This window comes from Macrotis lagotis, chromosome 7, assembly GCF_037893015.1.
Source record: "Macrotis lagotis isolate mMagLag1 chromosome 7, bilby.v1.9.chrom.fasta, whole genome shotgun sequence".
In the NCBI taxonomy this organism is placed as follows: Eukaryota; Metazoa; Chordata; class Mammalia; order Peramelemorphia; family Peramelidae; genus Macrotis; species Macrotis lagotis.
Genome location: NC_133664.1, coordinates 38,562,499 through 38,578,530, shown reverse-complemented (window position 1 = coordinate 38,578,530; position 16,032 = coordinate 38,562,499). Strand labels below are relative to the sequence as shown.

General features: G+C 38.9%; 1 protein-coding gene across 2 annotated transcripts in view; it reads right to left on the bottom strand.

The window, feature by feature from the left end:
• LOC141494514 (collagen alpha-6(VI) chain-like) overlaps nucleotides 1-16,032 on the bottom strand; it is a 138,216-nt gene that overhangs the window by 25,218 nt on the left and 96,966 nt on the right. Inside the window, exons 27-32 of one of the 2 annotated variants that reach the window (XM_074195788.1) lie at nucleotides 14,959-14,994; nucleotides 14,164-14,226; nucleotides 10,268-10,330; nucleotides 8,036-8,071; nucleotides 7,899-7,935; nucleotides 337-5,859 (exon numbers count right to left, since the gene is read on the bottom strand). In XM_074195788.1, the coding sequence (XP_074051889.1) occupies nucleotides 5,816-5,859; nucleotides 7,899-7,935; nucleotides 8,036-8,071; nucleotides 10,268-10,330; nucleotides 14,164-14,226; nucleotides 14,959-14,994 (279 nt within the window). In that variant the 3' untranslated portion in view covers nucleotides 337-5,815. Of the gene's footprint in view, nucleotides 1-336; nucleotides 5,860-7,898; nucleotides 7,936-8,035; nucleotides 8,072-10,267; nucleotides 10,331-14,163; nucleotides 14,227-14,958; nucleotides 14,995-16,032 lie in introns of those variants that run through there. The other variant, XM_074195789.1, reaches the window with a different exon arrangement.

Here is a 16,032-nt window from a genome sequence, read left to right as displayed (position 1 = left end):
AGGGAGCAAGAAACAGAGTCTGGATTTGAACCCACCCACAACACATACAATGATGTTTTCATTTCCCATACTGTCCCTTATGCTTTAAGGTATATAAAATTTCCTTGCATGGACCCTCTGAGATAGGTAATGCATTACAAATGAGGAAACTAAGACTTAGAGAGGGAAAAATGACTTTTCTTATATCGAAAAGTTGGAATTGTTGGACCTCTCTTAATCACCCTTTAATGTGGGGTGGGGGGGTGGGGGGTGGGAAGGGGTGGAGCAGGGAGGTGGAGGGGTTCAAAGGGGAGAGAACAAAGCATCTTGGATAAAGCTCTAAATGTGGAATGAGGAAAAGACTGGTTTAAATTTCATCTCTGATATTTGAAACGACTGCTGTGGGACTAATTTTTTTCATTACCCGAGTCTCAGTTTCTTCATCCATAAGATGGGACTAATGTTCAACACAGTATCTTCTTCAAAGGAAGAGATACTAATGAGATAAGGTAGGTAATCTGCAAAACTTTAAGGATTATGTAAATATAAGTTATTATAGGGTGAAAAGTGAAATGCTTTGTCCAAGTTCATAAAGAAATTTAGTGTCAACTCAACTTTGCTGTGCCAAAAATGGAAAGGGAAAGGATATATAAAGCTAAATCCTCACAAAACTCCCCTGAGGAAGATTCAAAGGTGGTGGGGTGGCCCCTATTACATTTTTGGAGGATACCTCAATTATGGAAAATAACACCTGGCAGAGCCCACTGAGCTGAAGGGGCTTCTAATGTAAACTAAGTTGGTTCTAGGATATCTTTTATCTGAGGATCTGCCATACTAAAAGAGGAGAGGTCTTCATCAGATAGCTTTCACTATTAACTGTACTTGTTTTGAAATCAAAAGTCATGAAATCTAGAGAGGGCAAGGAGGGGCTATGGTCTGCATCAGGGCAGAGTATATCCACTGATCAAATCACAGATCATTGGTACCTTAATGTATACATTTAACAATTCTTTTTTTTAATAATTCATAAATAAGTAATCAGAAATTTTAAAATAATTTTAAGAAATTGATGGAATCATCCTATTTTGCTTTCAGTGGTATGAAACAATGACATGATGTTCCAAAACCACCATATCTGGAAAGCTCAATTAATTAAATAAATTGCAGTTTCAGATCATTTAGCTTTTTTTGGGGGGAAATGATGAAACAACAGTAAGGGGTGACAGATGGAAAGCCCAGGTCCTGCATGGATACCCAGCAACAGCAAGAGAGCTGGAGGAGGAAGTGCAGCACTTTGGATGGAGCCCTCATCTAAAGGATTAGGGCGGCCGTGGACAAGAGTCACACAGGATGAGAAGGCAGGAACAGATCATGATCTTTATCACTGGAAGGAGTTTCTGTGAAAATAAGATTCTAGATTCATCCATCAGCCCTCACAGAGACCAGACTCCTCTTTCATGCTATCACCTCCCTATCTGTCCCTACTCTTGTTCTCCCCTCCCCTGCAACACACAGATCTGGGAAGGGAGTCAGAATACTCCTTGTTTTTATTGTCACTTACAGACTTTCCTTTTACCTGTTTCACTCAGTTCTTTCCTCTTTTGAATTCCACTCAAATATAATTATCCACTCAGTCAAAATTGTGGCCAAAGGAACCCCCACTTCCCTCCTCCTTTCTCAGGTTTAGCACCTAGCTCATTATCTTCCTCTCCTTCCCAATTTGTCTTTATATCAAGATTCTATGCCACGAGACTTTGATATTCATGTTGATGCTCTCTCATGCTTACTAGTCTACCATTTCTTCAGTGTCCTTAAATCCCACAACCTACACCTCAGTCATAAATAGCATGGTCACACACCAGATCTAGTCCTTACCCGCAAGAGCGCCACTTCACTAATTGGGAACCTTAACATTCCTCGGACCAAAGGCTCCTGTTCTTCCATCTCTCTCTCTCTCTATCCTTCAACTCTCCCATAGCTGTTCTGTTCTCCCACTGAGACCTCCATTCCCCACTCTTTTCTTTTCAGACTCCAACCTCTTCCTCTCCAACCTCAACCCACCAGTTAACTCTTTCAGCTCTACAATGTCCTCTGCTCACATCAAACATCTCATCCCTTATTCCATCACTACTCTTCCTGCATCAAACTTCACCTTTGGATGACTTTTATCATCCACCTCTTATTCATAAACATCTGAAAGAAATCCTGAAATACTGCAGACTGGATCCAAATACATGTTATCCCAACTCAAATGGAGTAAGGCAGTTGTTTTATTCCTCCCTAATTGATTCCATATCTCATTTCCCACAAAGGCTTGTCAAAACTTTGCTTGCCTAGTCAAGTCCCCCCACCTTCAGTTCCCCTTATCTCTCAGTAGAGGAATGCGCCTCTTTATTAGAAACATCTGAGGCTGTTCATTGGGAAGCTCCTCTCTTTTCCATTGTCTTCTAAAAACTCCTTGACATCATCTTTTACTCCCTTTCCTCCTTGCTCCCTCTCTCTGACCCTGAGGTGACCCTTCTTCATGACATGACCCACCCTTCACCATGTGTTATTCAGCCATGTCCAACTCTTCTTGGTTCTATGGACCATATCATGCCAGTAATGTCCATGGGGTTTTCTCGGTAAGGATACTGGAATGCTTTGCCAATTCCTTCTCCAGAGGCAAACTGAGGATTAGGATTGTGCAAAATTTCATAGCTAGTAACTGTCTGAGGCCTGATTTGAATTCGGGTCTTCCTGACTGTCCCAGGCCCCCTCTATCCACTGAGCTTAGTTGCCTCTTCAACATGTGTACTCAATTTCTTTTATTCAGCAGAATGCATCCTTAATCATTCTACCTCTTGCCTTTATAATCTTTAAATTATCCCTGTCAATTAATTCCTGGCCAACTGGCTTCAAAAATGGAGAAAGTCTCTCATCCTTAAGAAAAATCTTTATTAGATTCTACTATCCATTCAAGTTATTATCCTATCTCTCAACTAGAGTTCTAGAAAAAGCTGCCAGACTCCTTAACTCCTCTTCCTCTTTCCACTCACTCCTTAATCCTTTGAAATGCAGCTTCGGATCTCATCACTCCATTGAAACTTAACTCTCCCCAAATTGCCAAGGATTTATTCCTAAATAAATCTGATGATCTTTTCCCATTCCAACTGATTCTTGACTCCTACATTGCTGACCACCCTCTCCTCCTGGTTAGTCTCTGCTATTTGGGTTTTTGTGGCACCCCTTTCCTATTGCTCTTCCTCCATCTCTGACCTCTTCTTCTCAGTCTCAGTTGTTGGCTCATCATTCACATTATGACTCCTGAGGGTACTTTCCAAGGTTTGTACGTGGCCTCTCTTATGTTGTCTCTTGGTAACTGATTGTGTGGGTTTAACTGTCACTGTTAAGTAAGTGATTCCAAGATCTGGATCTGGATCTCCCCCAAGTACCAGATGCACATCACCATTTGCCATTTCAAACTAGATGACCTGGAGACATCTCGCATTCAACAAGTCAGTCCTGAACTCTATCTTCCCCATTTAAACATCCCCTCTTCCAGAAAGCCACCACCATCCTTCCATTATCTCAAGTTCAAAATTTCAACTTGATTATGGATTCTCCACTCATCCTTCATCCCATATATTCAACAAACTTGAAGTTTCTACATGCACATCTCTTTTATCTTACCCTGTCCTTCTGTCTACCCAAATAGCTACCTTCTTAGCCTTCTTCACCTTCCAAATGGATTACTGCAGCATCCTCCTCATTAGAATTCTTGCCTCAAGTGGCTCATTGCTTCACTCTCCAAAGTCATTTTTCTCAAGCTCATATCTGAGGGAGATTCATTTATCTGACCAGCTTCAATGGCTCTCGATAGCCCCCAGGGTAAAATAGAGACATCTCTGTTTAGCTTTTAAAATCCTTCTCAACTTGGTTTTGACTCTCATCTTTCCAAATGGACTGAAAAGCTGTTTCCTATCCAGAACTCCATGATCCAGCCAAACTGACCTCATCTCAGTTCCACATACCTGAAACTTCATCTTTTGTCTCTGTGTCTTTGCCCTGGCTGTCCCCCATGCTTGGAATGGGTCTCCCTGCCTCTTTCACAGTTGGGAGAAGACTTTCAGATGTTCTGGATCCGTCCCCTAAAGGGTAGTATCTTTCCTTTCAGATTGCCTTTTATTTAACACTATTGCCTATTCACTTGCACTTGCTAAATTGATATTTATGCTGTATACATTTTATATGAACTTATCTTTCCCATTACAATATAATATTAATAATAATAATAATCTCACTAGCATTGATAGAGCAACTTTACAAATATCTCAGTGGAGTCTCACAACCACCCTGGGAAAGGGGTGCTTTTATCATCCCCATTTTGCACATGAAGAAGCTTAGGCAGACAGTGGTAAGATGACTTGCTCAGGGTCATGCAGTCAGGGTCTGAGGTCAAATCTGAATTTGTGTCTTTTTGACTACAAGTCCAGGGCTCTGTGAGCTGTGGCACCACCTAGGTAACATATAATGTAAGCTTACTGTGCCTAAGATTGTTTCAGTCTCTATCCTTAAAACTCCAGATTCTAGCATAGTGCCGGAACACTGAGTAGGTGTTTAATAAAGTTGTTTACAGTTCAAAGAGGAGCCTTGACCATCTTAGTATCTGGTTTTTAAATTGTCTACCTCTGTTCTGGGCTAATATTTGATTCTAAATACCTGTGTGTTACTCCTATAACTAAAGGGAGTCATTTACTACAAAGATACATAATCTTGGGAAAGTAAATTCCCTTTTCTGAACTTCATATTCTTCTCATCTGTAAGAGGGAGAGTCTGCTCAGATTGCTTTTCTGAAGTCCCTTCTGTTCTAGAATCTTATGATCACATAAAATCCTATAAGCATCTATCATTTGAGGACTAGTGATGTTCAGGCATTTCAGTTGTTTCTGACTCTTCTTAACTTATTTGGGGTTTTTTTTGGGCAGAGATATTGGAGTGGTTTGTCATTTCCTTCTGAAAATCATTCTAAAGATGAGAAACTGAGACCAATAGAATAAAGTGACTTGCCCAGAGCTAGTGTCTGAGGATATAACCAACCTATTTCTCTGGCCTATTACTCAAACCAATCTTGTCCTCATTTCAGTCTGTGATAAAAACTTGATCAAACAGCAATCTTACAGCTGATTGAAGCATGTTGAATAATACTATAGAGATGAGAGCTGCTTCCCAGAATGTACTGTCACAGATAATAAGGGATTTTGTGGAAGGAGCTAGGCAGAGTGAGAAGTTCAGAGATTGTCCTCTTGGTGCCACATGAACCTTTTCCAGAGTTGAGTATTTAGCTGACCTCTGAATTCGTATTCCTTTGATCATCTCTCTAAAGACTTTGACAGCTATGGTTATGGTTGCTACTGGGTTTCACAAGGCAGTTGGTATGAAGTTGATGAAAGATTTTGGGTAATGGACATTATGTTGAATGAACTAGATTTGATGAGCTGTTCCACCCAATGTCCCTTTGATATGACAACTGTACAGGGAGGAGCAGAGAACCAATCTAGGAGCTTGGCCAAGCACTGGCTGAAAATGACTCCAAAAGAGAAGACTGAACTCTACCTCCCCCAGAACTATCTCATTTCTTTCCTAGCCCAGTTCACCTAGAAGCTTTCAGAGAACCATCCCAGAAACCCAAGTTCCACAACCAGAGCTCTTGTATATTCTGGAAAAGCATATCTCATCTCTGTAGCAATGCTGGCTCAGGCAGGGTTACACATCTTTGCTCTTGGAAACGGATGCAACATCAGCCAGTCATCCGAAATCATCTTCCAGATGTCTGACAACATTGAAACAGCTTCAGCTAATTACAATGAATAGGAATGGAGTACTCACCCTTCCAGCCAGCTGGAGAAGAAAAACAGTGTCATATTATTATTTGGGAGAAGAACACAAGATTAAACCATGTAATAAAGTTATGGCAGCTGAGATTTGATCCTGTGAGTTTTTGCAGGTGAAATCTGCACATTTTGGCAGATGGACCATTTCTTGGCACCCAGTTTTAGAAAATAGTTAGTAGACTGGACCTGGTATCCTGCTAACTGTCGTATTCCAAGGAGGATAGCAAAGGAAGTCAAGGGTTAGTATGGGGGGAGCTGGATCACAGGCAAGGAAGTCCAAAATTGCAAAGGGTCTTCATATGGTGAGGGGGAAGGAAAGGCCTCAGATGGCCATTTCTCTGGAGAGCAAAATGGTCTCATGAAAACTACCAATGTCCCATCTACTTTCAATTCATAATAATAATAATAGCTGTATACAATAGGTAGCAAGCATTTATTTATAACCTACACCTTAACTTTTCCAAAAGGCTTTACAAATATTTTATCCTCGAAACAACCCTGAGAGGTAAGGTTATTAATTATCCTCATAGGAAACTGAGGCAGATAGAAGTTAAGTGATTTGTCTATGGTCATATGGCTAAAGTCTGAGGCCATAATTGAACTTAGGTCTTCCTGACTCTGGGCTCAGCCTTCAGTCTATCCACTGTGCCACCTAGCTGCTTCCTAATTCAATTATATCAGCCAGTTCAGGTGCTGCTTCCTAATAGAATTAGGAAGTTGTTAATTTGCCCTCCCATCATCCTGCCATCTTGAAATTACTTTGCATTTATTCAGTTTCTGATTTTATGTAATTTTATATAAATATAAGATATATATATATATATATATTTACAGATTTAGATGTCTATGTACATGCCTTCCTCCAGGGGAATGTAAGCTTTTTTTTGGCAAGGCAATGGGGTTAAGTGACCGGCTCAAGGTCACACAGTTAAGTAAGTATTAAGTATCTGAGATCAAATTTGAACTCAGGTCCTTCTAAGCACCCCCCCCCCCCCAGGGCCGGTGCTCTATCCACTGCACCACCTAATTACTCCCTAAGCTTTTTGAGGGCAGGAATAGTCTCAGTAAGTTCTTGTCTTTGTTTCTCCATCATCAGCATCTGGTCTGGTGCACAGGGGACCTTGAGTATCTTCCCTTAATTTCCTTTTATGGGAAGACTGTGCCCTTCAATCCCACTTATTCTCATTTCCTAGATTTTTGCTACTCTTCCCACACTTTAGGAAAGAGATGCCCCTTTATCGTAGTCACCACATACTCTTTATAGAGACAAACAGCTTAGCAAACCCAGATATTTTGTCCTACAGGAATGAAAATTCAAGATCCATTTTGCATTCAGAGCTTTAAAAGTCTGTGTCTTGAGACCAATTCAATCTGTTGCAATGCGCTTTACTTTCCCTAAGAGGACTTGAGAAAAGTCTATCTTTTTCTTTAGGCTGTGTTGTTTATTCAGAGTGATATCCTGTGCTGTCAGATAAAGCGTATAAACATTTAACTCTTGAGGGTCCACTTCTATCAAAGCCCCTTGACAATATATAGGCTCATATTTTGAAGGTGGGAGGGGGAAGTAGCACACCATTCAAAATGACATTTTCCCTTTAATTTTCCAGTTAAAATACTATTACTATTTTCAGACTTTGGAAGAAGGAGAAGAAAACGGCTGGCATAAATATGATAACTGGCAGAAATTTGAAAATTTCTGTATACCAATTCCTAACTAAATATAAATAGATTCCTTTATAAAAACAGCCTCATCTCAGAACAATTAATCAAGGGTTAGGGTATACATTCAACTTTATTCATCTTCTGGTCTGTCATCCATCATGACCAACTCTTTTATTTTTTTAGTTGTGAATTTTTTGCCATTGATTGATTGAGAGTGGCTGGGAAGATAATTAATCCTTGAAGTTATCACAGTCAACAAATCATTGGCTAGCCCAGTGACTACTCAACTTGAACTGAACTAAACAGTGAGGTAGATGCAGAATCTGTTGGCTCCCTCCTATAAATATTGGCGATCTGGGGGATCATTTAAAATGGGATACTCACGGCTATGGTCCCGTACAAACTGGACAATTTCACAGGTCTGCATTTCAGAAACAAAAGAGGAAGAATTAACAAATAGAGAATAAGGTACAGAAGTTTGTGATTGTCAAAAGAATTCATTGGATTCTGGAAGTACATACAGAAAATGGAGTCCATCCCTTTGCTCCTTTTGGACCCTGGAAAAATAAATATTTTGATAAATAAAATGAGCATTATTACCAACAAGAAAGTTCAAAAACTTAAATCAAAGTATCATAAGATTCTAGATGAGTTCATCAGGCCTAAGGATTCTATTCTTTTCATTTTGTGGATTGTAAACCTCTTAATAAGTCTAAGGGACTTAGAATAATACTCTCCCTATAGTAGGATAGGGTGGATAATAATATTGTACCACACCATGGTAATGCTTTGCATTAAAAGTATTGTCATTGAAGCTTGATTTTTTAGATTTTTTTTTCAAGGCAATGGGGTTAAGTGGCTTGCCCTAAGCCACACAGCTAGGTAATTATTAAGTGTCTGATGCCGGATTTGAACTCAGGTACTCCTGACTCCAAGGCCAGTGCTCTATCCACTGCGCCACCTAGCTGCCCCATCAGTGAAGCTTGATCTTAAAGCTTTAGGCAATACCCAAAGCCCAAGGCTGGGGCTGGAAATGGAGAACTCTGGTTATTCATTGATTCACTGATGTCAAATGAAAACTTGTTAAAAGAACTAGGAAAGTTGAGCTGTAGGGAGAACCTGGAGAAGACTTAGTGGGAACAAGACAGCTGCCTGATTGTATTTGGAAAAGGGTCCCAGGACTAGGAGCAAAGAAGGGAAGTTACAGAGAAGTATATTTAGCACTAAGAAAAAAAACGTTTAACAACTTAGACCCATCTCAAAATAGACTGGGCTGCTTTAGGAGGTGGTGAGTTCCTGGTCATTGAAGTTCCTCAAAAAAGAAGCTGGATGGCACCTCTTAGGGACATTATAGGTGGGATGCCTACTCAATCACCAGTTAGATTACGAGATCCTTGAGTTCCATACAATGCTTGAGATTCTAATCTGTACCTGTTCCTGATCCTGGGAAAAGGAACAATAATTTATTTGCAGGTTAGGAGTTCCTACACCCTAAGCCTTTGGGCAGATTTCCTAATAGTTTTAGTTTTAAAGTCAGAGTACTTGGGTTTAGATCTTGCCTCTGCTGCTTATGACCCATTTGACTTAGTATGAATCTCTGCCTCTTCCTGGGCCTCAGTTTGCTTATCTGTAAAATAAAGGGTTTGGTCTAGATGGCCCTGGAGATCTCTTTCATCTCTAAATCCATGATATTAGAATCTTCTGAATAAAGTAAAATGTAAAAATCTTGAAAAATTAAGCTATCATTTCCTTCAATAACATAAGAAAAACATCATCACACATTAACTCTCACATCAGGTACTCCAGTGGATGGCATGGCCTACACTCTACTTGGAGCATAGTGGGATTCCATCTGTAGTGTGTCCACTGGCTAATCCAGCCCTGGGATAAGAGGAGATACAGAATCATCAACAAATCCCGAGAAGGAGTGACAACCAGGTCACCAGATCACTGGGTCACAGATCCTAACTCAGAGATTGGAGAAAGCTGAGGCCATAATTCAGCACCTGTTCCCAAGCTAAGATCTGGACATACTGGGCCTTCATCTCTTGCCATCATCAAACTGATAATGATGATGAGATAATGATGATAGTGATTAGCTTAACTAAACAAAGAAATTAGATTTAAAACGTGAACATCTGGAAGGGTAATCAAAAGGTGCTGGCAAAGATGAATGTACATTTCTCAGGCTTAGGAGAGGAAGAAAAAGGGAAAGGCATCTGACTTGCTTTGTTAGAGTCTCAGATCACTGAAATCAGTTTGAGTGAGTCACATGAATGAACACAGCCATGGACAAAATACAATGGATTACCACCAAAATTCCTGGAGGGAAAAATACCATAATAAATTCTTCATATAGTCAAACCTCATTTGTTATTCATCCATTCAATGATTGAATAGTTATTAGTTGAGGGTCTATGATTCTGGTAGAAAATTGGAAAAGAACAGAATAGATATTTATGAAATGCAAATAAAATCTAAAACCTTTTAGTTTTTAGTCACTTAGTTTTGGCTCCCTCCCGCAAAGTAAATTACTGTTAGCTTCCAAAGGGCAGTAAAATGGAATCATATGAGCCTTTTCTCCTTACTTTGCCAACCCAAGGGGATGGGAGAATTTGGGAGTACTAGTATGGTCAGCCAGCAAGAGAACACAAGAAGTGGTCTAATTTACCAAGGGAACCATGAGGCGTTTCTAGTATTAACGTTCCACTGATAAAAGCAATTATGTTAGATATCTGTCAATGTCAATTTACCTTCTTTCCTGGAGGTCCTGGGGATCCAGGAGATCCTGCTTCACCAGGGGGTCCTGAAGGGCTCTACAAGCATCAAATGGAATGAATAATAGGATCAAACAATGTGTTGTTGTCCTATACAATGTGGTGGACATTGGACTAAGAGAAAGCAGTTTAAATTGCAGAGTCTTCTACTAATTTGGTTTTTCTTCTTGAGGACTTGAGAGTTAAAGTACCTGCCCTACTCACTGCACAAGAAGTCTGAAGGATCACATCACATAATAGCAGAGGGGAAGGGACATCTTTCAGATCAGACTCACTGGTGGAAGGAACTCCTAGTAAGGAAATATCTTCTACTAGGTTAGATCGGGAATTTCTCCCCATCTAACAATCTTTCAAACTGGTCAGGGTTCTGAGGTTCAGTGGCTCGTCCAGAGCCATCTAGTCAATAGACATTAGAGGGGAAACTTCAAGCCAGGTCTTCCTAACTCTGAGGCTGGCCCTCTCCTTATCTGCAGACTGCCTCTAAGCTATGTTAAAAAATATAACAACCTGAAAAGATGAGAGACAGATCTTAAAAATAAGAAAAATCTAACTATAATCTGCTCCAGAAAGAAAAGACCTACTTAGGTTGAAGAAGCAGTGGTATTACAGTTTACAATAAATGACATTATAAAAAATTGAAAGTTGATAAAGGAATTTATGGTGGTAGAATATCATTATGTAAACCAGATATATGGTCAAAACAAAACAATCATCCTAATAGTTAGCATCCCAAGCACTTTGAGCATGTTATTTCACTGGGTTTGCCCAACCTGTGAGATAGATGATAATAATAATGATCATAATAAATACAATAATATGCATTTCTAAAGTGATTTAGCATAGATTTGTTTGTGAATTGCTTTTACACATATTATCCAATTTGATCTTCCAACCACTTAAGGAGGTAGGGGCTATTATAATTCCCATTTTATAGCTAGAGAAACTGAGCCCAAGAGAAGTTAAGTGACTTGTTCAAGGTCACAAAGTCAAGAAAGTATCTAAGGCAGGATCTGTACCTGATTTCATGCATCTATTGCACCACCTAAATAACAGTAGCAGTACATGCCACATGCTCCCTCCATCTTAATTTCAAGAATAAGATTTAAAATAAAACTTTGAGATGAATGCCAATAAGATTCTAATCAGATGTGGGGCAGCTAGGTGTGCAGTGGATAGAGCACTGACCCTGGAGTCAGGAGTACCTGAGTTCAAATCTGGCCTCAGACACATAATAATTACCTAGCTGTGTGGCCTTGGGTAGGCCACTTAGCCCCATTTGCCTGGCAAAAAACTAAAACAAACAAACAAAAAACTAAGATTTTAATCAGATGAGTAAAGTAAAAACGCTTTGAAAAGTTTGATTTCTTTTAAAACTGATAGACTTGATATTTCCCTTTCCAACTCAAAGAGCTACACAGACCTCAAAACTTGTATTCCTTTGGTTAAATACAGCTGTGATCTCTAAATGTTTAAGCTTATCATGATTTTTAGAAAAGCATGGGACTAATGTTCTACATGCTATCCAGATATCTATTCACAGTTATGGAGCACTGAAGGAAAGGAAATAGTCATACTGATTATACTTTTCTCTCAAAAAAAGGAGTTGGAGTCTCGGGACAATGATGTCAGAACCTAGGTAGCAACAAGAAGATGAGAGGATTTCTCAAACATGAAATGGCTCCACCAGAATCCTCCAATGGGAACTGGAACACTGGAAACCTTGTGTTTCCAGTGCCTGAAGCACAGTGTCTAAATTTGAAAAGTCTTCCCGGAAAGTAGCAATAGGAGGCCTGGCAGGAGGAAGGAGAAGATTACAAGGAAAAAGAAATGCTTCCAAATGAAAATTAAGATGCCATAACTTAAAACTTCCATCATTCTCCAAAGTCACAAGGAAAGAACTTATTCACTTTCCCTAACTAATTTTGGGTAAATAAACTAATTATTATCCAAAACCAACTAAAGAGACATTTAGGAAAGACAGCTGGTTTTTATCACACATTTCAATTTTCAAGGCAAGATGCCTTAACAAATTCAAGGCAAGGATCACAGTGAATATCATCTAGGCAGTTGAAAAAGCTTTCTTAATTGGTTTTCCAATTCCAGAGCTTTTCCTATTTTCCTGTGAACACTTTATCAATGGAGAACTGTCCAAAAACTTGTTTAAAGAAGTAAAAAAGGAGTTATTACTGGTAAGCTATTCTCACTGAAGGTGACTCATCCATGAGTCCTAAAGCTCCCCCAAAACCTGATCTCTATTTCTGCAGAAAATACTGAAGAATTTGGCCAAAGCTATTAGAGTCATGTCTACTTGCTCAGTGGTAAATTTGAAGCAATATTCCAACAGCAAATTTCTGTCACTTGACCCAGTTTGACTAATATTTCCCATCAAGTTTCACTGCCATGAGAAGAAAGGCCAAAGAAATGTTCTGAACAAAAGTTACTCCTGGAATGTTCTTTTAATCCTCTTTCATATCCATAGAGGTCATTTATATACACCTGAATCCAGAAATTCATCAGCACGCAGGAGGGTCTCCACCAAGGTTGCCCATGTGATGTCTGACATGAAGAAGATCTACTTTCCATTTGAGCGGACAAGGCTATAAGTTCTGTCGAGTCATAATGAGGATTTAGCTAGGGCACACAACTCTGAGAAGCTTTCTGTGTCAATGCCCACAAAACTCTCCCCTTCAACTATTTGACAGAAATGACCTTTCAGAGTTGCTGTTATAGAAGAAATTTTTTGAACTTCAGCAGTAAATTCAAGGGATTAAAGACTGAAGAATTATATTGTATAATAAGTCTGGGCTTGCCAATACGAAGGGAGAATGCTAATCTCATCATGAAGGTGCAGCAAGTATCCTCCAGTGAAAGGCCCTGGCCCTGAAAAAAGAAGGACCTTAGTTCAAGTCTGCCTTGGCAGATTTCAAAAAAACTGGGAAAGACTTACATGAATTGATGCAAAGTGAAAGGAGCAGTACCAGGAAAACAATGTACATAGTATCAGCAACATTGTGTGATGATCAACTATGAGAGACTCTGCTCTTCTCAACAACACAAGGATCCAAGACAAGGACAAAGGACTTATGAAGGAAAATGCTATTCACATCTAGATAAAGAATAGGTGGACTCTGAATGCAGATAAAAGTGTTTTTTTTCCAATTCCTTTACTCTTTCCCATGCTTATTTTTTCCTTTTGATCTGCTTCTTCTCCCACAATTAGGATTAATTTGGAAATACACTTTACATGATAGCACATATATAAACTTTATCAAATTACCTACCATTTTCAGAAGAGGGGAGGGGAGAAAAATTTGGAACTCAACATCTTGTAAAAATGAGTGCTAAAATTTTCACAATATATAATTGAGGAAAAAAATACTGTTCAAATTCTGCCCTAGGATTAGACTGAATGTGTAACCCCGAGCAAGTCATTTAACTTCTCCATGCTCTAGTGTGATGTTTAAGAAAATAAATTGCAGAGAAGGTGCCAAATATTACCTAACAAAGTCACAGTTCCATGTTCTATTCTTCTCTAATTAAATCAAACCCTAGTAGCAAGGACAAACTGATTTTATGTATTATTAATTTAATGTTTTTTAATATTAATAGTTATTCAATGTTATTTAGAGTTATTAAAATTTGACACTATGCCTTCTTTAGCCCTGGGCAATTCATCTCCTTCTTACTTATACTAAGCAGGCTAATATATGTAAGAGATACATTTATTCCCTGGAAACTACTTCAATGACTCACATAAAAATTCCATAAATTTTTTTGGGAAAAAATGGCAGTCAGAGGGATCCGTGAAATCTGCTTTGCAAAATGGCTGAGATTGAAATGAGAGGATCTAAAATTTGAGTAGGAGAGCTTACCGTTTTTCCTTTATACCCTTTTGGCCCAATTTCTCCTGGGTTGCCAGGATCACCAACTTCCCCCTAAAATGGCATAATAAAGAAACTATTAAGATAGTCATTATTGTCCAAAGAGAAGGCTTAAAAATTTAAGAAATGAATCATATCATCTTGATTTGAGGAAAGATGGGTAGGACCCTGAATCTTAGCCCTTTCCCAGGGTACCTGGAAGTCTATCCTTAGAGATACTATGAGAGCCCCCTCTAAAATGCAGAAATATTTGGGAGTGAGTATATACTGAGGTGATAAGACTGATCTTCACAATAATTTTCATTTGAATGGACAACACAAAGCATTTATTTTGGTCGATTGCAGTATTCCAGGAATATTTTGCATGTTTCTCATTACAAAAACCAATTTCTATAAAGACCAAAAGCTGACTGTGAAGAATATAAAGCTGATCTCTGCACTGCTATCAGACTCCAAAGGGTTGACATATCCAAGACAAAAGGGCTTTAGGAGAATTTGACATTCTTCAGGGTTCCTCAAAATAATAGATTTATTTTTATCTGTATCTGGGCATGAAAATAATAAGAAGTTTGTTTATGGGGATGTGTTTGTATAATTGCCCTTCTATATAATGATGTGGGTTTTTTTTACCAACAAATTCTCAACTGTTAGGACTACACTGGTAGAAAAAATAAATAAAGACTAATCTTTTTCACTTCCCTGGCACACATTTTCCCTCTTGTTGAAGATTAGCTGGCCACAGCATATTCCCTTGGCTGAGCTCAAGTGATTATAAATTGCACCTACCTTTGGTCCACTATCTCCTGGGAATCCTTCTTGTCCCTATAATCAGTAATACAGAAGATTAATATACTCGCCTACAACATAGCTAGGGTTATTTTGACTTAGTCATCTTGCTGTGCCATTTATTTTTGAATTCAGTTTCTGGCACCAAGTCATGGAAGAACTATATGTAAGCCACTCAGAAACAACACTCTAGAAGTTTATTTCAAAAACAAAGCAGCAATTTCTAAAAAAAAAAAAATCACAGGCTTCATCAAAATATGAGGGCTACCCATAAGTAAGGTGACATTTAACCCATTATGGCCATTTCCCTGTAATATTTATATTCCTACACACCCTTGTGACAACATCTAAATATGTGGTACATGCTGCTTCTGCAATATCAAGGTGGCAACATTTTGTTTATGCTTCTGAAATGAACTCATTTGAAGATGAACATGAATTCATCAGGGTTATTAACTCATCCTCCTATTATAAGGATCAGAAAATAGTTGCTAGCTAACTGAATGGAGTCAAGAATGCCACTGAAAGACTTCCCCCTTGGGTTACAGTTTCTCACTGTTACAGTCACATTGGCAATGGGAGGAGGTAATTTTTTGAGTAGATTTTCCAATATTTGTCAGTTTCTATTTGGAGAGTGCTGGGTGCTGTTCAGTCATTTTTAAGCATATTCGGCCCCAGTTTCCCCTCTTTTGCTTAGGGTTCTCAAATATTATACATCACATCATAATGGCATGTATCATGTTGCATCAGTAGCATATGTTAATCTGTCACAAATATCATGGCATGTATGATATCACATCACATGCAATCATACAGTGAGAGCTAGATGAGAATCAAGAGACCATCTAATCTTTCATTTTATAAATAAGAAAAACCAGGCTGTACAGATAGAGGTAGGATTTGAAATCCAGGTCTGCTCGCTCCATGGATCAGTCTTCTTTTCACCGTTATACACAGAAGCCCAGGAAAATTTTTTACTCAATGAGGTCATCCAAGTTGTAAATGAATAAAATTGAAACACTCATCTCCACCCATTACCCTGGAAATTGCTACTTATTCTGATGTCCTTCGGAG